The sequence below is a fragment of the Salmo salar genome, chromosome ssa03, assembly GCF_905237065.1.
Source record: "Salmo salar chromosome ssa03, Ssal_v3.1, whole genome shotgun sequence".
In the NCBI taxonomy this organism is placed as follows: domain Eukaryota; kingdom Metazoa; phylum Chordata; class Actinopteri; order Salmoniformes; family Salmonidae; genus Salmo; species Salmo salar.
In genome coordinates this window covers 61,669,846-61,690,210 of record NC_059444.1, presented here as the reverse complement: position 1 = coordinate 61,690,210, position 20,365 = coordinate 61,669,846, and the positions used below count along the sequence as shown (strand labels likewise).

Sequence of the window (20,365 nt, the reverse complement as noted above, 5' to 3'; positions counted from 1 at the left end):
CTTTTCCAGCGCTCCTCCACATAAATGACATCACGGTGTCTAAATCTGGAGATGAATATAATTAAAAGCCTACTGAATGAGTCACATTCTCAACAGGCTGAATTAGACAGAATTAAAGTGAAGGAGGAGAACAGATGATAAGAAGAAGAGGTAGAAGAAGAGGTAGAATCCAGCCCTATGGAGATTATTCTGCTGTATGTATCAGACCTGGGTTCAAATACTATTTCAAAACAAATATTCAGATAACCTTTTTTTATTTTCTTTCAAATCAAGCAGTTGAATATTTGGAAATACACTTGGAAAGTATTTAAAAATGCTCAAATACACTGACACAAATACACTCCCATGCATTTAACCCAGGTATTGGAACATATTATTTGAACTCAAGCAAAAGTACTTGTTTAGGCTGTGTATTTGAAAATACTCAAATACACTGAAAAAAAGTATTTCAATCACAAATACTCAAACACACATGCATTTGAACCCAGATCTGGTATGTATGTATTCTACTGGCCTGGCCCCTTTTCTAATTTTCCTCGGCAAAGAAGACTACCAGCCATCTCAGGTGTCATCCTCCCTCCCCAGAGTACGCCATTTTCTTCACTCTCCTGCCTAGCGAGCAGATCGCATCAACGAACAATCCAGCTCAATTTGGCAGAGCAATTTCTTCCATGCATTGATGACTCCCCATATTATAAAGAGACTGAGCTCGGCCAAGGAGAGAGGGAAGGGGGGGGGGGCTGAGAGATAGACAGTGTGAGTGAAAGCCAGAGATAGAGGGAAAGAGTAAGTGAGGAGTAAGAGGGAGAGAGATGGATTTATTATGGGGGGTAATTTTTGTTTCCAATTTTTGCGGTACAGCCGTAGGCTTGCTTGTTTTCTAGGCTCTTCTCTCCCTGTTTGTTGAAATAGCACAACGTGTGGGAAGAGAGCGAGTGTGTGAGAGCAGGGCTGTACAAACAGACATAGAATGCAGCAGGAGAAGGAGTAGAGGGGTGCTCGGCTGCTTTGAGAGCTGTCCAGAAACAGAGGTGTTGACATAGAGAGACACAGACAGCCAGAATGAGAAGCTACTTTCGAGGCGGATGAAAAACTGATGACGCTCTGAGGGGTGTGAGCGACAGAGCGGGAAAGGAAGGGGAAAGATGGCACAGAGAGCGAGATTGTAGAGAGAGAGATGGGGAGGAAAAGGAGAAGGACATATACACTGAGTATACAAAACATTAAGAACACCTACTCCTTCCATGACATAGACTGACCAGGTGAATCCAGCTGAAAGCTATGATCCCTTATTAATTTAACTTGTTAAATCCACTTCAATCAGTGTAGATGATGGTTATTGTTGGAGTCAACATTGGCCAGCATCCCTGTGGATCCCTTTTGACACCTTGTAGAGTCCATGCCCCAACGAATTGAGGCTGTTCTGAGGGCAATTCAATATTAGTAAGGTGTTCCTAATGTTTGGTACAGTCAGTGTATGAAAAAGGAAAGGTGGCTGAAAAGTGGTTGGAAAGGCCAGAGAATAGAAGGGGGACAGAAGAAGAGAGAGGTGTGAGGAGTGTGATGTAAGTCAGTTAAAACCCGCGGACATCTAATTAGCATAATACAAAAATCCCCATAAAAATCTATCCGTTTAAGCTAGAGATATCTGTTTTTTGCATTGGATATGTCTCAATCCACTGCATCCGCCTATGTCGCACTTCCGCATCTGCGGTGAAAGGTAACAGAGCAAGAGCGGTGTTGATCAGATCATGAGACATCCCGAAAATTGGTCTTCTCACAAAATGGTTTGTTCTGCTCTACAACCCCCGCAAGCGTATTGGGGCTCATCTAAAGTCGGTACAGCCGATCTGCCAACTTTTGTCTGTAGCATCCGAACAGTAATGACCCCTCTGTAGAAAGGTGAGACTCTCACAAACACGTACATGTTGGTTATTTTCCTCTACAACGCCCACAGGCCTCACAAGACTTGTCTGAAGGTCCCCTGGTAAAAATATAAGTATATAGACTTTCTTTCTTTCCTATTGTGTTATTGACTGTACGCTTGTTTATTCCATGTGTAACTCTGTGTTGTTGTTTGTGTCGCACGGCTTTGCTTTATCTTGGCCAGGTCGCAGTTGTAAATGAGAACTTGTTCTCAACTAGCTTACCTGGTTAAATAAAGGTGAAATTTAGAAAATTACTAAAATATAAAATATTCGTCGCCAAACCCACTTGCTCCAGGTCATCAATAAGTCTTTGCTAGGTAAAGCCCCACCTTTTCTCAGCTCACTGGTCACCACAGCAGCACCACCCGCAGCACGCGCTCCAGCAAGTGTCACGTCCTGACCATAGAGAGCTCGTATTTTTCTATGGTAGAGTAGGTTAGGGCGTGACTGGGGTTTTTTGTCTAGTTTAATTTTTCTATGTTATGTTCTAGTTTATTTCTTCTATGTTGAGGTTTTTGTATGATTCCCAATTAGAGGCAGCTGGTCATCGTTGTCTCTAATTGGGGATCATATTTAAGTAGTTGTTTTTCCCACTTGTGTTTTGTGGGAGATTATTTTGAGTTAGTGCATGTTGCACCTCTTCATCACGGTTTGTTGTTTTGTTTATAGTTATTGTATGTCTTGCATAGTTTCACATTAAAATAAATGATGTGGAACGATACCCACGCTGTGCCTTGGTCTCCTTCATATGACGGACGTGACAGCAAGTATATTTCACTGGTCACCCCCAAAGCCAATTCCTCCTTTGGCCGCCTTTCCTTCCAGTTCTCTGCTGCCAATGACTGGAACAAATTGCAATAATCACTGAAGCTGGAGACTCATATCTCCCTTACTAACTTTAAACACCAGCTGTCAGAGCAGCTCACAGATCACTGCACCTGTACATAGCCCATCTGTAAATAGCCCATCCAACTACCTCATCCCCATACTGTTATTTATTATTACATTTTTTTGCTCCTTTGCACACCAGTATCTCTACTTGCACATTCATCTTCTGCACATCTATCACTCCAGTGTTTAATTGCTAAATTGCAATTATTTCGCCACCGTGGCCTATTTATTGCCTTACCTCCCTTATCTTACCTCTTTTGCACACACTGTATATAGACTTTTTCTATTGTGTTATAGACTGTACGTTTGTTTATTCCATGTGTAACTCTGTGTTGTTGTTTGTGTTGCACTGCTTTGCTTTATCTTGGCCAGGTCGCAGTTGTAAATGAGATCTTGTTCTCAACTAGCCTACCTGGTTAAATAAAGGTGAAATTAAACATTTTAAATAAAAAAATGTACAAGAGACAAAATAAGAGAAACGGAGAGGGGGGGAGAGAGAGAGAAAAGCGGGAGAGATTGGGTTTGTTGTTGGATTTAGTCCTAGGTATGTTGGAGCCTGCTGTGTCCTTTCCATTCAATTATATTTCCTGTAAGATCATCTTGTTTTCTTCCTCTGTGGTATTATAAAAGTGTGGGCTCCTCACAGTAACTGAGTGCTATTGAAAAAGCCTGGATTGACACCATAGGGTGATAGGGAGAGGGGGAGAGGGGAGAGAGAGAGGGGGAGAGGTAGAAGAAAAGGTGCAGAGAAAAGTGGAAGAGCGTGTATAGCATTACAGATCTCCTAGCAGATGGTGAGTGCTTTTACCTGCCCATGATGACGCACAGGAGGAAATGGTTCTAGGAACGCTCCCCATGTTCTATCCCACTGGGCACCCACTGGTTGTATCAACATTGTTTCCACGCCATTTCAATGGAATTACATTGAACCAAAGTGGAATAGACGTTGAATTGATGTTTGTGCCCAGTGGGATATCACTTTGACACCTTTACATAAAGTATCTACGGCAACAACACCAAGTCGATATGGTTTCTTTCCTCCAACACATGGAGAGAACATATTTTGTTCCACTGGGGGAAATCTACCTTTGTTTCTTAAGTGTTTAGTATTTCTCCAAGCTACTATAGAATGACTCACACCTGTTTCTCCAACAACAGTCAAAGTGAAAGATTCTCATTAGGTGAGATGCTGGAGTTTGTTGACAGATCTCTCCTGTGTGCGAGCGAGAGAGAGACACGGAGCTAGTTTCCCTCTCTCCACTTCCTCCTGAGTTCTGTTTGATATTTTGCATGGTCTCCCCGGTTCGGTGTGATTTGTTGAAAAGATCCTCTGTTATGTAGGAACAAAGTCCAGGGAGTAGCGCTAGCTCGACGTCAGCTCACTGGCGTGTTGGAGACACTAGAGGCCTCCTTTGATTATTGGTGTGATTAGAGATGTGGCTCACTCTTCTATAGGATATGTATCTTTTAGCTCTGCTGTGCCGAGTCAAGCTGATGGCTGTGCTTTATCCATCTGCGCTCTGGCTTTATTTAGCCCTGGAGCTCTGCTCGGCTCACTGGAGCTGGTGTTTGCGTCTGTTGTGTGTTCTGTGTGTACAATATATGCGCTGCTGTGCGGTGCGATGGACTGGGTTGTTGTGCTCCCTGCTCAGTGTGGTCATTGCTTAGATAAATGACCCCATTAGAAAGCACAGTGGGGGCGATCCGTCAGAACCACCCTCTCTCTGGGTGCTCAGACACTGTCTGCCGGCCCACCAAATCAAATCAAATATGATTTGTCGCACACACATATTTATCAGATGTTATCGCGGGTGTAGCGAAACGCTTATCTTCCTAGCTCAAACAGTGCAGTCATTTACAAGTGCCACTACTCTGTTGTGGGGCTGTGTGTGTGACTACACTGTGTAAATGTCTGTGGTTGCAGTATGAACAGTGTGTGTGTGTGTGTGTGTGTGTGTGTGTGTGTGTGTGTGTGTGTGTGTGTGTGTGTGTGTGTGTGTGTGTGTGTGTGTGTGTGTGTGTGTGTATGTCTGTGATTTTGTATGTGTGTCACAGGAGGTTGGTGGGACCTTAATTGGGGAGGACAGGCTCGTGGTAAAGGCTGGAGTGGAATGGTATCAAATACATTAAACACATGGTTTCCATGTGCTTGATGCCATCCCATTTGCTCCGTTCCAGACATTATTATGAGCCGTCCTCCCCTCAACAGCCTCCTGTGGTGTGTGTGCATGCATGTTGTGTGTATTTGTGAATGACCCCAAAGCGAGCACTGCTGGGAGTCAATGAGCACAACACTCTGTGAGGCTGCGTCTCGCCTTCCTAAATACAAGATTAATGAGAGCCTCGGAAAAAAACATGCTGAAGTCTTATTAAACCAGAACGAGGGATGAAACGACAGAAAGAGCAGAGGAGAAGTTGTTTTCTACTAGCGAGGGGCGCAGGCACTGTACTGTAATGTAACGTGGGCTCGATGTGTCTGGCTGACTCTGCAATCCTAACAGTCATCAGCGAGCATTCTGGGAGCTCATTAACGGAGTCTGGGAGCTGGAGGAGACCCGGCGGTGGGGATAGCGGAGCCAGCTCACTGAACAGAACACAGCAGCCTAGCAGAACACAGTCTAGAAGCAGCAGCAGCAGAGCAGCTGAGGAAGAAGAGATGCTGCCTGGGCCCAGGCCAGGTCCAGGCCAGTAGAATAAACCCAGAGTGACAGCCCTGATCTGGATCTACATGGCCTTGTCTAATCCAGACAGCCCTGGCCTGCACTCATTTAAGGTTGGCCAGAGGCCAGCAGGGCCCCAACCAATAGGGAGAGGATGAAGGTGTAGGGGGAGAGCGTTAAAACATTAAAACAGATCTCAGTGCCCACCAGGTTATTTTGTATCTTCCTCATTCCTACCTACTGGTCCTCAGTGGATCCCTAGTTCTGAAGGTGTTGTGTTCTGGACCTCTGCCTTGCTGTATCCCTCTGCTGTCAGCATTGGTGAAACAACAGGCACCGTTACATGATTCCATCCCACCCGATCAGAAAGAGGAAAGATGGCATCAGTTGTATGAATGTTGGTCCTGACATGCTGATACATTATGCTAATCTTAATTGTGTTTGTTTGTCTTATAGTCTGTTTGTTGTTTGTTACCTCTTTCACGTTTCTCCATACTCCTCTCTATCAAATCCATTCTTTCCGCCTCTCTCTCGCTCTCCTCTCCCCAAACAAACTCTCTCTCACTTTCTCTCCTCCAGAGTCGTAGCCCGCGTCACTCCCAATCCACCCAGTCTGGGCTAGCTGACCAGGCCTCTAAGCTGTCCTTTGCCTCGGCTGAGTCTCTGGCTGAGACCATGTCTGAGGCTGACATCCCCCTGGGGTTCAGCCGAACCAACCGCTTCCGCCAGAGTCTGCCCCTGTCCCGCTCAGCCAGCCAGAACAAGCTGCGCTCCCCAGGTGAGACCCAACACCCACACTGGAGCTGGACATGACCCAGACAGTGCAGAAACTGTACATGATGTGTACATGATCACGTTTTAACCTTTACCAACTACTGCTACAGTAAGACTGTGCAGAGAATATACATGACATCAGTGGAGGCTCCTCAGTGGAGGAAGGGGAGGACCATCCTCCTCAGTGAATTCCACAAAAATAAAAAAGAGTGAAACTTTAAAACAGTTATAATTGATTAAAACACACTGTTTTGCAATGAAGATCTACAGTAACCTCAACAGCACTCTGTAGGGTATCACCATGGTGTAGCCGGAGGACAGCTAGCTTCCATCCTCCTCTGGGTACATTGACTTCAATACAAAACCTAGGAGGCTCATGGTTCTCATCCTCTTCCATTGACTTACACAGTAATTATGGCAACTTCCAGAGGACATCCTCCAACCTATCAGAGCTCTTGTAGCATGAACTGGCATGTTGTCCACCCAATCAAAGGATCAGAGAATGAATCTAGTACTGAAAGCATAAGCTACAGCTAGCTAGCACTGCAGTGTATAAAATGTGGTCAGTAACTGACTCAAAGAGAGAGAAATAAAATAGTTGAACAGTTTTGAACAAATTAAATTCTTAAAATATTAAGGAGAAGCACGAGAGAGAAAGAGAGATGTTGTTGCATTTTTTGCCTTGTCACAAACAGCTGATGTGTTGTGCACTGAAGCCCACAAGCGAAGAAAAAGGTGAGAGGACAGTGCGTAGATGCGAGAAGGAATTAACAAGCAAAGTGATCAAGCTGTTTACATGTGGCTGCTCTGAAAGTGAACTGTTTTTGCGTGTGATCAGGGGTGTATTCATTCTGCCGATTCCGTTGAAAAACATTTCTTAAAAGGAATCAATGAATGAATGAAACGGGGAGAAACATACCTGAATTTGTCCAATAGAAACTCATGATGGGTATAGGTCAAATTAGAGTATCATGTAGTAGACTAAACCTAGCACTGTTACATTGAACTGGGTGAATGGAATATGAATGACAGTCATCCAATATGCTGTAATAGAAATAAGGCCATGCTCATAAAATAAATGACCATCCTCCCTCATCTTAAACGTCACCGACTGCCACTGCATGACATAAACATGACCATGTAACAGCCTTTACCAGCTACATAGCTGAGACAACATTTTCCTCATCCCAAAACTTTTGTGGACTTTAACATTTACCTAGTTCATCTGCTATCTTATCAAACCTTATCCACATAGTAAATAATTATTCCCATTCCCAATTCCTTTCGCGTTTTGTGGTTGTGCCTCATTTGAATTCACTATTCGATATGAATTATTGCGAAATGATTGAATCGTGATTACATTTGCATATTTTGTAGCCATTTCAGAAGCGTAAGTTATGCACCCTCGGCTGGGTGTTGTTACCAGGCACTAATCACACAGCTCCTGGGTTAGTCATGTAACCTACAGCCTGGTGTGTCTTCGCACCCTCAGATCAGTGTGATTATTCTCTGCCTGCCTGCCCTGTGGTGCGTTAGTGCTTACATAACACTGGATCATCCACGCCTTACATTACATATCTGGGGCACAGCAACCATACACAGCCATACACTGCACTGTATTTCGTTATTAGCACAGGGATAATATGTTCATAGACATTAAGTCATGATTCAAATCCGGACGTATTATTCATGTATTTCTGCTACAGAGTCATATTGTGTGAACTCAGCATTGGGACAGCTTTACAGTGTGGACTACAGTATCATAAGTGTGAACTCAGTGTTGGGACAGCTTTACAGTGTGGACTACAGTATCATAAGTGTGAACTCATTGTTGGGACAGCTTTACAGTGTGGACTACAGTATCATAAGTGTGAACTCAGTGTTGGGACAGCTTTACAGTGTGGACTACAGTATCATAAGTGTGAACTCATCGTTGGGACAGCTTTACAGTGTGGACTACAGTATCATAAGTGTGAACTCAGTGTTGGGACAGCTTTACAGTGTGGACTACAGTATCATAAGTGTGAACTCATCGTTGGGACAGCTTTACAGTGTGGACTACAGTATCATAAGTGTGAACTCAGTGTTGGGACAGCGTTACAGTGTGGACTACAGTATCATAAGTGTGAACTCATCGTTGGGACAGCTTTACAGTGTGGACTACAGTATCATAAGTGTGAACTCAGTGTTGGGACAGCTTTACAGTGTGGACTACAGTATCATAAGTGTGAACTCATCGTTGGGACAGCTTTACAGTGTGGACTACAGTATCATAAGTGTGAACTCATCGTTGGGACAGCTTTACAGTGTGGACTACAGTATCATAAGTGTGAACTCATCGTTGGGACAGCTTTACAGTGTGGACTACAGTATCATAAGTGTGAACTCAGTGTTGGGACAGCTTTACAGTGTGGACTACAGTATCATAAGTGTGAACTCATCGTTGGGACAGCTTTACAGTGTGGACTACAGTATCATAAGTGTGAACTCATCGTTGGGACAGCTTTACAGTGTGGATGGATCAGACTTATAAACATTGGTGGGTGTAGGCAATGCTAAGCACGCAGGGAGAAACAGAGCGCTGTAAAACCAGTGACAGAGACGGATGATGAGCCCTTTGGAAGAGGAGTTTAGGCAGTGCTTTAGGACAGTGGCACTCTCTCACTCCCACTTCCTCCTGTCTATTTATCAACCAGACCTTCCCTTTATCTCTCTCTCCTTTTCATTTGACTTTCGTCACCCCTTCCTCTATTGTTCTATTATCTCCTGCTCCACCTTCATCCTTGACTTTAAATTCTCTCTCTGTGGCCTAGTGTGGTCAACACATCTACGGTGTCAGCATAGGTTCAAATCAGGCTTACAGCCCTTTGACCTAACCGCTCTCTACCTTTCCCCACTGTCATAATCTCTCTCTAGCTGTTCAATGAAGTCAGGATTATCTTAAAAATATATTATAAATGATCTCTCCATCACTCTCCTTCTCCAGGCGTGCTGTTCCTGCAGTTTGGGGATGAGACGCGGCGGGTGCACATCACCCATGAGCTGAGCAGCCTGGACACGCTGCACGCCCTCATCGTGCACATGTTCCCCCAGAAGCTGACGGCGGGGATGCTCAAGTCCTCCAACACGGCCATCCTGATCAAGGACGAGGCGCGCAACGTCTTCTACGAGCTGGAGGACATCCGGGACATCCAGGACCGCAGCATCATCAAGATCTACCGCAAGGAGCCCATCTACGCCTCCTACCCCGGCACACACCTGGTCAACGGGGACCTGAGGGTGAGACAGGGAGGGGAGAGAAGGGTGAGGGAGGAGAGAGGGATGCTGAGGGAGGGGGAGGGGGTGGAGCTTGGATGGCGTCTGATAGGGCGATAGGTGGATGGAGGGCTCTGGATTCTACTATAAATACTGATACTGTGACACGACTGTTGAGCTTTGACCTTTGAAGGTGCAACAGCTCTTTTGTGTTTATGTTGCAACAGTAAGTTTGACAGGTTGTGGAGGCGTATGGGTTATTTCTCCAGATATTCCCGCTGGGCAGTACTTTTATCTTCAAGAGCACCATATGCTGCCTGGACACTAAATAACAATGTTTCCCACAGAGATGAGCTTGTTTCACCCCCTGTGCATGTCTCTGTTTTGGTTGAGTTCAAGGAACCTTGAAGTTGTTCTGTTTTCAGTCCCTACCATCTGTAATGGCTCAGGATGAACCAGCCATTACCTATGCAAATAATTAGAGTGTGTGTGTGTGTGTGGGTTGGTCTCTGTCTCTGTCTGTGCGTATGAGTGTGTGCGTGCAGGCATACTAAAATCTCTGAATTGTGTACAGAGGAACACCAAAATATCCCAGATGAACTAGATTAAATTAAATCATTGAGAGTTCTTATTTCCAGGAGGGTAGATGATGCGGTAAAGCCAGGCCTTTGAAGAACATTCAAGTTGCTGGCTCTTGGCTGGCTCTTTGTTCTATGACAGTGTGTGAACTGCCATAGAATCAGATCAGTGCTGTGCTGGGGACAACCCTGCATGTTAACTAACATCTTGACATTGAACTGCTCCCGGGTGCACATTTTTGGGTTTGGATAGTTGGTTTTAACTGTGTTTTCAGGGAATTATGTAAGTGTGTGTCCCGACTCCTGTGTACAAGTGTGTGTGTGTGTGTGTGTGTGTGTGTGTGTGTGTGTGTGTGTGTGTGTGTGTGTGTGTGTGTGTGTGTGTGTATACGATGCCCTCCCTCTGCAATGGCTCTTATACACAGTCCTGTCCATCATCACTTTACAGTATACTGTAGGGAAGGTTAGGAGAAAGGAGAGACAATATTTAAAAAAGGTTGAGGAGACAAAGACACAGGGATGACTAGAAGAAGGAGAGTAGGAGAGAGAGATAACTACTGTAGATTAAGGAAAGACGTAAATAGGAGAGAGATAATTACTGTAGGTTGAGGAAAGACATAAACAGAAGAGAGAGGTAATTACTGTAGGTTGAGGAAAGACATAAACAGGACAGAGGTAATTACTGTAGGTTGAGGAAAGACGTAAATAGGAGAGAGAGATAATTACTGTAGGTTGAGGAAAGACATAAACAGGACAGAGGTAATTACTGAAGGTTGAGGAAAGACATAAATAGGAGAGAGAGATAATTACTGTAGGTTGAGGAAAGACATAAATAGGAGAGAGAGGTAATTACTGTAGGTTGAGGAAAGACATAAACAGGAGAGAGATAATTACTGTAGGTTGAGGAAAGACGTAAATAGGAGAGAGAGATAATTACTGTAGGTTGAGGAAAGACGTAAATAGGAGAGAGCGATAATTACTGTAGGTTGAGGAAAGACATAAACAGGAGAGAGATAATTACTGTAGGTTGAGGAAAGACATAAATAGGAGAGAGAGGTAATTACTGTAGGTTGAGGAAAGACGTAAATTTGAGAGAGGTAATTACTGAAGGTTGAGGAAAGACGTAAATAGGAGAGAGAGATAATTACTGTAGGTTGAGGAAAGACATAAACAGGAGAGCGAGATAATTACTGTAGGTTGAGGAAAGACGTAAACAGGAGAGAGATAATTACTGTAGGTTGAGGAAAGACATAAACAGGAGAGAGATAATTACTGTAGGTTGAGGAAAGACATAAACAGGAGAGAGATAATTACTGTAGGTTGAGGAAAGACATAAACAGGAGAGAGATAATTACTGTAGGTTGAGGAAAGACATAAACAGGAGAGAGAGATAATTACTGTAGGTTTTGGAAAGACATAAACAGGAGAGAGAGATAATTACTGTAGGTTGAGGAAAGACATAAACAGGAGAGAGAGATAATTACTGTAGGTTGAGGAAAGACATAAACAGGAGAGAGAGATAATTACTGTAGGTTGAGGAAAGACATAAACAGGAGAGAGAGATAATTACTGTAGGTTGAGGAAAGACAAACAGGAGAGAGAGAGAATTACTGTAGGTTGAGGAAAGACGTAAATAGGAGAGAGGTAATTACTGTAGGTTGTGGAAATACATAAACAGGAGAGAGAGGTAATTACTGTAGGTTGTGGAAATACATAAACAGGAGAGAAAGAGGAATTGAAAAAGTGGGCGATGCAGAGTAAAAAGGCAGAATATAAAAGGATTAGACCACCCAGTCAAGCGGTGGAGGAGAGAAGAAGGAACCTGTGGTGGATGAGGAAATTCCTCACATTCATTCCAATGAACCAGGAGTGGGTTAGTCTCCTGCTTTCTCTCACTTCTCTTCAATAGAGAGGAAATGGATATGTGCAGATATGGAGAAGTGCTGAATACCAGCTCTTTGTAATCCATTGGGTTTAGTTGGGCTGGTTAAATGGAGCTCAGTGGTTCTCCTGGACGAGTGGAAGGAGAAGAAAGAAAGAAACAATAAGGCTGGACTGGTTCCCTCTTTTAAGCTCTTTCATTTTCAGCCTCAGTTATTACACTGTAAGGTGACAATCAATACATGTAGGTAATCCCATATCCTATAAGCCTTACTGTACTCTTGGATAGAGCCATTACTATAGACTTGAATCACACGTGTTGATTGTGTGCTGGTATTTGATGTGGGCTTCTATAAAGATGCTGTGATTGCATTGATGAGCCCAGGCTACCACAGACTGTCCAATGTCAGTGTGATTTCCTATCCTCTGATTGTCAGCCTGGCACAGAGGGGGAGCACAGCCTTTTCATCCACTAGTATCCATGGTAACCTACCCTCCACCCCCACCCCTGATGTCGTTTCAGAGGGATCTGGTGTATACGTCCCGAGAGTCCTCCCCCACCCGCCGCCTCAACACCCTGCCCTCCTCCTCCGCCTCGCCCCCATCCGGCTCCCCATCCCGCTCCCGTCTGTCCTACAGCGGAGGTCGGCCTCCCTCCTTCGCCGGGCCGGGTAGTCACCCCCAGCTCCAACAACACTCCCAGCACCAGCAGCACCCCCAGCAGCACCAGCCTCAGCACTCCCACCACCCTGGAGCCGGCTCCCACCACGGGGGCCCCAACGCCGGCCTGTCCTCCTCCCCTAGCGCCATCTTGGAGCGCCGCGACGTCAAGCCCGACGAGGAGGTTTCTGGGAAGAACATGATGCTGGTGAAGGAGGGGCTGTACGCCGACCCATACAGCCTGGTACACGAGGGCCGCCTCAGCATCGCCTCCACACAGTCGCTGGCCGCCATCGGAGACCCCTTCGGCTTCCCCGTGTCCGGTGGGCTGTACCGCCGCGGCTCTGTGCGCTCCCTCAGCACCTACTCTGCTGCCGCCCTGCAGGGGGAGCTGGAGGACGCCCTGTACAAGCCTGGAGGTCCCCTCTACTCTGACTCCTACTCCTCAGCCACACTGGGCATGGGCTTCCGCATGCCCCCCTCCTCCCCGCAGAAGATCCCTGATATGCAGCTGAGGGACAGGGGGGACTCGTACTCTAGCTCCCCCAGCCGAGCCTCCCCGGTCAGGCAGACCTTCCGCAAGGACTCAGCATCCTCTTCCGTGTTTGTGGAGAGCCCCAAGTCCAGGCCCAGTTCCAGCTCTGACCCTCTGTCCCTGCAGGTCGGGCCGGGAGGGGATGGGAGCAGGTTTGCGCCCGGATACAGCTCCCCACTCCCTGGAGAGACTTCTGAGTCCCGGTGAGTATGTGTGTGTATGTGTGTATGTGTGGTTTGAGATTTCATGCTTCCTCCATATAGTACATGTGCGTTTCGCTAGGTGTTTTCTAGTGTATACTAGTATGTTTTGACATTACTGCGTGATGTGTGGGTGCACAAGCTTCCATGTTTGTGTGTGTGTGAGTGAACCTAACTGACCAGTGTGTGTTAACATGCTGGCTTTCTCCAGGGATCGATTGGAGCGACTGGATCGTATGGAGGCCATGGAGAAACAGATAGCCAGTCTGACAGGCCTGGTTCAGAGTGTACTGACCAAAGCCCCCGACAGTGACAGCACGTAAGACCCCCTTAAGATCCCAAACGCACAGAGACATTCATAGACAAACAGATGAAGTCGGAAACATATTACATACATTTAAACTCAGTTTTTCACAATTCCTGACATTTAATCCTAGTAAGAATTCCCTGTCTTAGGTCAGTTAGGATCACCACTTTATTTTAAGAATGTGAAATGTCAGAATAATAGTAGAGAAAATGATTTATTTCAGCTTTTATTTCTTTCATCACATTCCCAGTGGGTCAGAAGTTTACATACACTCAATTAGTATTTGGTAGCATTGCCGTTAAATTGTTTAACTTGGGTCAAACGTTTCGGGTAGCCTTCCACAAGCTTCCCATAATAAGTTGGGTGAATTTTGGCCCATTCCTCCTGACAGAGCTGGTGTAACTGAGTCAGATTTGTAGGCCTCCTTGCTCGCACACGCTTTTTCAGTTCTGCCCACAAATTTTCTATGGGATTGAAGTCAGGGCTTTGTGATGGCCACTCCAATACCTTGACTTTGTTGTCCTTGAGCCATTTTTCCACAACTTTGGAAGTATGCTTGGGGTCATTGTCCATTTGGAAGACCCATTTTAGCTTCCTGACTGATGTCTTGAGATGTTGCTTCAATATTTCCACATCATTTTCTGTCCTCATGATGCCATATATTTTGTGAAGTGCACCAGTCCCTCCTGCAGCAAAGCACCCCCACAACATGATGCTGCCACCCCCGTGCTTCATGGTTGGGATGGTGTTCTTCGGCTTGCAAGCCTCTCTCTTCTATTTTTGATTCATCAGACCAGAGGACATTTCCCCAGGAAGTACGATCTTTGTCCCCATGTGCAGTTGCAAACTGTAGCCTGGCTTTTTTATGGAGCAGTGGCTTCTTCCTTGCTGAGCGGCCTTTCAGCTTATGTCGATATAGAACTCGTTTTACTGTGGATATAGATACTTTTGTACCTGTTTCCTCCAGCATCTTCACACGGTCCTTTGCTGTTGTTCTGGGATTGATTTGCACTTCGCACCAAAGTACGTTCATCTCTAGGAGACAGAACGCGTCTCCTTCCTGAGCAGTATGGTGGCTGCGTGGTCCCATGGTGTTTATACTTGTGTACTATTGTTTGTACAGATGAACGTGGTACCTTCAGGCATTTGGAAATTGCTCCCAAGGATGAACCAGACTTGTGGTAGTCTACCATTTTTTTCTGCGGTCTTGGCTGATTTCTTTTGATTTTCCCATGATGTCATGCAAAGATTCAGTGAGTTTGAAGGTAGGCCTTGAAATACAGCCACAGGTACACCTCCAATTGACTCAAATGATGTCAATTAGCATATCAGAAGCTTCTAATGATATGACATCATTTTCTGGAATTTTCCAAGCTGTTTAAAGGCACAGTCAACTTTGTGTATGTAAACTTCTGACCCACTGGAATTGTGATACAGTGAATTATAAGTGAAATAATCTGTCTGTAAACAATTGTTGGAAAAATGACTTGTGTCATGCACAAAGTAGATGTCCTAACCGATTTGCCAAAACTATAGTTTGTTAACAAGACATTTGTGGAGTGGTTGAAAAATACATTTTAATGACTTCAACCTAAGTGTATGTAAACTTCCGACTTCAACTGTATATACTACTACAGCAGTAGACCATGACAGGACGAGCACAGAAATACATGGCTGGTCTCAGGATACTATATCGTTGTTTAATAGACCAGAATACGTATATTAGATAATGTACATGATTATATTACAGGTGTTGGCATTATCACTGTAATTGGCTGGTAATAATGACCTTGCCCTGTGGACAGTATAAAGCACTCTGTAGTATAAGTACATAATGCGTAAGTATAGTACAGGTGTTGGCATTAGCACTGTAATTGCCTTGCCCTGTGGCCCTGGTTGATCCTCAGATGCGGCCTACTGCGTCTCTGCATGATGGCGGGCTGCCCTCCGGACCAGGGCTCGGAGTTCTCACGGCCCTTCCCTTTCTCTTCCAGCGAGAAGACCGAATCCAACAGCGACGGCTCCGCCACAGGAAGTGAGTACTACGCGTAAAGTTCTAGCTCAAACTAGATTGAGGTGAATTGAGTTTTAGTTTGATCTTGTAGTCAGACTGCATCCAGTCCTGCTAACCATTTACAATAGTTCAGGTTGAGCTTAGTTTTCGTGTCCATTTACCCACTGGGCCAGGCATAGATCAGTTATTTTAACAGATAAGATGGCTACTGGTCTTTAAACCTCAACAGACATAGAATGACATCTCCCTCAACTCGCAACCTAGATACAAACCCATCCCTCTGTCCCTGCTTCCACTAATATCGCTCTCTTACTCACATTTCCTTCCCTTTCTTCTTCTGTTTTATTTCTCTTTTCTCACTCCCTCTCTCTCTCTCTCTCTCCATATCTCTTTCGTCCCCTGTTCCTAATGCCTCCATTTAGCATGAGTGAGTCTACGTAGACTTGCTGTTCAATGGCCAGACCATCAAAGGGCCAGCGAAAGGACACATCTGCCTTTGATGCCTCTCCTTGACATGAAATAACACCAGAAAATAAAGCTGTTAAATTAGCCATTTTTCTCTCAGCAATAGTCGATAGAGGAAGTGTCCAGGGGTCCTCACTTGCCTCTGGCAATGTAAACCTTGAAGATTACTCCCAATTTTCCTCCACTCTCTCTTCTCTCTCTTTATCTTTGGTAACTGGCTCACTGCTTCTGTATTACAGCTGGACGGCTGAAGCGGAAAGGTAGTTTCACTCTTCTCCTCTATCTCTCCTCTCATCTCTCTGCCCCTGGGTGGGTGTCTGGTGTTGTCACAGCTCCGATATTGGTGGTGGTGTGTCTCTTCTCTTATGTACCCTTTGGTTGCCTATAATCCTCTCTACACCCCCCCCCCCCCATCTCTGGTCTTGTGTTGTTGGGCCCTTCTGGGTCTTTTTGGATATTCATACATCTGAGATTCAGAAGGATATTCTCCTCGCACCATCAACAGGCTCTCTCTGTTCGTTTTCAGTCTACCTCTGTCCAGGAACTGAGCTGGGATCCTTTACCTGTGCTCCCAAGACTGCATGTGGAAGTGTGTGCGCGTGCATGTATCTGCTGTTGTGTGTCAGATGTCTTTATACATACAGCATTGTAATTTACCCAGTTTCCTCTGACTTCCTCATAACCTGTGTTCTGTCCTGTGATTGTCAGCTCTGACGCCGTCGGCCCCGCTGGCTCTGATGCCCCCCCCTCCCTCCGGAGACAGCCAGGTCACCACCGTCACCCGGCTGCAGATGCAGCTTCACCTCCACGACCTGCAGCAGAATGCCACCGACCTGCGCAAACAACTCTCCCAGCTCCGCAAGATGCAGGTGAAAACGACTGAGCCTACTCTCAATGCGTCTATTAGTACGACTGTTTACACAAACACGCACGCATGCAGGCACACAGGCACGTGCACACATTCACATACATACATACACACACACACACACACACACACACACACACACACACACACACACACACACACACACACACACACACACACACACACACACACACACACACACACACACACAATAATGAACAAGATGTCTTCTTCTACGACACATTTAGGTCATAGTATGCTTTGCGAGACAGTGGAAGATTAAAGTTGTAGTATGTGTTTGTACTAAGAGTTTGAAGCCGTGGTCCTTAATTCCCTAGCCTAGTGGATAACCCTGTGAAGATGGACGCAGCATCAGATAATGGAAAGAAATGAAACCATTCAAAGTTTTCCCTGTGACTCCCTGCGGTACCATGGTTACAGGCTGAGGAGAAGAGAATGGTCCTGTCTGTGTCATAACTCTCGGGGGGGGGTTGCTCTAACACATCAGATCAGTGGGGAAAAGAAATGAAGAAGTGTAAAGGATATGCCGTATGTGATTTAGGGACAGCGCAGGGCCGTTTAATAGTCTGCCCTGTCTGTCTCTTCCTTTAGAGAGAGTTTATGAAACATAACAGTGGACACAGTCAGTGGTCCAGTCCACTTCATGCATCGTTAAGCTCTCCCTAGAGCCCAGCTCAATGGCTCATGACTCCTGGGTTTTGTAGTTTTATAGCCTGTGATTTCCTCAACATACAACTGGTGCTCACAGAGAGGCACAGCAGCAGTACCTGCACCAACTCTCTTCTGATGAGGAGCTGGGTTTAAGAGGTGTGATTTATTGTTGGAGAAAGATTACACTGAGTGGACAAAACATTATGAACACCTGCTCTTTCCACAACATAGACTGACCAGTTGAATCCAGGTGAAAGCTATGATCCCTTATTGATGTCACCTGTTAAATCCACTTCAATCAGTGCAGATGAAGGGGAGGAGACAAGTTAAAGAAGGATTTTTAAGCCTTGAGACGATTGATACATAGATTGTGTATGTGTGCCATTCAGAGGGTGAATGGGCAAGACAAAAGAAGTGCCTTTCAATGGGGTATTGTAGTACTCTAGGTGCCAGGTGCACCGGTTTGTGTCAAGAACTGCAACGCTGATGGGTTTTTCACGCTCAACAGTTTCCCATGTGTATCAACAAAGGTCCACCACCCAAAGGACATCCAGCCAACTTGACACAGCTGTGGGAACTATTGGAGTCAACGGGGGCAGCATCCCTGTGGAACGCTTTCGACACCTTGTAGAGTCCATGCCCTGACAAATTGAGGCTTTTTCGAGGGAAAAAGACACGGATGGAGAGGAGTAAATTGGTAAATGGAAGCCAAATGCAGCACAGTGGGACTAGAGAGTAGTAATAATCTCAGTCATTTACCTGTGTGTGAGCCCAAGCCTGACTCCTAACCTTTGACCCGCCCCGTTTCCCATGGAGACGGCCCCAGGCCTGAATAATACATGATGCTCATGAATTATGTAGAGCGAGAGAGAGAAGGGAGAGGAAGGGTGAACGTGGTAGAGGTAGCGTAATGCAGAGAAAGAAACAGAAAGAGAGTATAAATGTTTTTATTGTGACTGCTCTGGCTGGATCAGAATAAATGGGGTTTTAATTAATTGCTTCTATTGGGGCAAATCAGATGTAATGCTGCAGAGCACATTGTTTATATTGTTGTTCAGTTTGATTCCCTGGAACATAAAAGCAATCCATTATTAACTTCCCTTGCTAAGCAGGTGCTTTCATCTCAGTAGTGGTTGTATTGCATAAATTATAACAGAGTTCATTCATAGTTCTGGATGTGTATTGAATTTTGGTTGAGTGCTTTGCAGTAGGATTTAGATGTCCTACTAGTGCAATTCTCTAACTGGAAACCCTGCTGTTTTTTGTCTGTGTGTGAACCTTATTTTATTCTGAGTGAGACACACACGTGCACACAGACACACACACACATGCACAGACACACACATAGCACCATGATGGGTTCCATCATCAGCTAATCACATTCTGTTAGCAGGGGAGACAGGTTGGCTCTGTCACGTCCTGGCCAGTATAAGGATTAATTGTTATTGTAGTTTGGTCAGGACGTGGCAGAGGGTATTTGGTTTATGTGGTTCGGGGTGGTGGTTTTTCTAAAAAGGGCATTTGATTTATGTATTCCGGCGTTTTTGGGCACTGTTCCTTGTTTATGTAATTCTATGTTTAGTCTAGGTAATCTGTTTCTTGTCTAGCATGTATGAGCCTGAGAAGACTGTCGGTATATCTTGAGTTCGTTTTGTTGTTTTTGTGTTCATTTTGATTTAATAAATGTTCAAAATGAACAAACACAGTCCTGCTGCATTTTGGTCCTCCTTCACCGACGATAACCGTGACAGAATCTCCCACCAAAAATGGACCAAGCAGCAGAGGAAGGAGCAAGGGGAATTCGGTGAGGACCGGGAACGCTACCGAGGAACGCGACTGGCGTTTAAACCGGAGAGGCAGCCCCAATAATATTTTTTTGGGGGGGCACACGGACAGATCGGCGGAGCCGAGGATGGAACCAGAGCTAGTGAGGGGAAAAGTGGAGGAAAGAGAAACAGAGACTATAAGGGAGTTGATGGGAAAATTGGAGGAGAAAAGGATGAGAGAGCTACTGTGTTGGTGTTTTAGGCACGACATTCGCCCTACAGAGCGTGTCCTAATGTTATCACCTGGAGTAGCGTTTATTAATAGTCCTGAGGTGCATGCTAGCTGTCTGGTGAAGATAATACCAGCACCACGCACCAGGCATCCAGTTCGTCAGCCCAGTCTGACTCGTCCTGTTCCCGCTCCCCGCACTAGCTCTGAGGTGCGTGTTCCCAGGCTGATACGTCCAGTACCAGCACCACGCACCAGGCTTCAAGTGCGTCATCCCAGTCCGACGTCGCCAGAACTGCCCGTCAGTCAAGAGTCGCCAGAGCCGCCCGTCAGTCAAGAGTCGCCAGAGCCGCCCGTCAGTCAAGAGTCGCCAGAGCCGCCCGTCAGTCAAGAGTCGCCAGAGCCGCCCGTCGGGTCAGCAGAGCCGCCCGTCAGTGAGGAGTCGCCAGAGCCGCCCGTCAGTGAGGAGTCGCCAGAGCCGCCCGTCAGTGAGGAGTCGCCAGAGCCGCCCGTCAGTGAGGAGTCGCCAGAGCCGCCCGTCAGTGAGGAGTCGCCAGAGCCACCCACTAGTCAGGAGCTGCCAGAGTGGCCAGACTGCCCGGAGCTGCCAGAGTGGCCAGACTGCCCGGAGCTGCCAGAGTGGCCAGACTGCCCGGAGCTGCCAGAGTGGCCAGACTGTCCG

The 20,365-nt window shown here is 45.9% G+C and overlaps 1 protein-coding gene across 8 annotated transcripts in view; it reads left to right on the top strand.

Annotated features, from left to right (window-relative positions):
• Positions 1–20,365, top strand: part of LOC106601133 (SRC kinase signaling inhibitor 1) — a 44,384-nt gene that overhangs the window by 7,985 nt on the left and 16,034 nt on the right. For 5 of the 8 annotated variants that reach the window (XM_045715029.1, XM_045715035.1, XM_045715028.1 and 2 more), the window contains 7 exons: positions 6,059–6,257; positions 9,240–9,532; positions 12,491–13,365; positions 13,574–13,681; positions 15,577–15,704; positions 16,388–16,408; positions 16,857–17,017. In XM_045715029.1, the coding sequence (XP_045570985.1) occupies positions 6,059–6,257; positions 9,240–9,532; positions 12,491–13,365; positions 13,574–13,681; positions 15,577–15,704; positions 16,388–16,408; positions 16,857–17,017 (1,785 nt within the window). The remainder of the gene's footprint in view (positions 1–6,058; positions 6,258–9,239; positions 9,533–12,490; positions 13,366–13,573; positions 13,682–15,576; positions 15,705–16,387; positions 16,409–16,856; positions 17,018–20,365) is intronic. The other 3 variants (XM_045715031.1, XM_045715032.1, XM_045715030.1) reach the window with 3 other exon arrangements.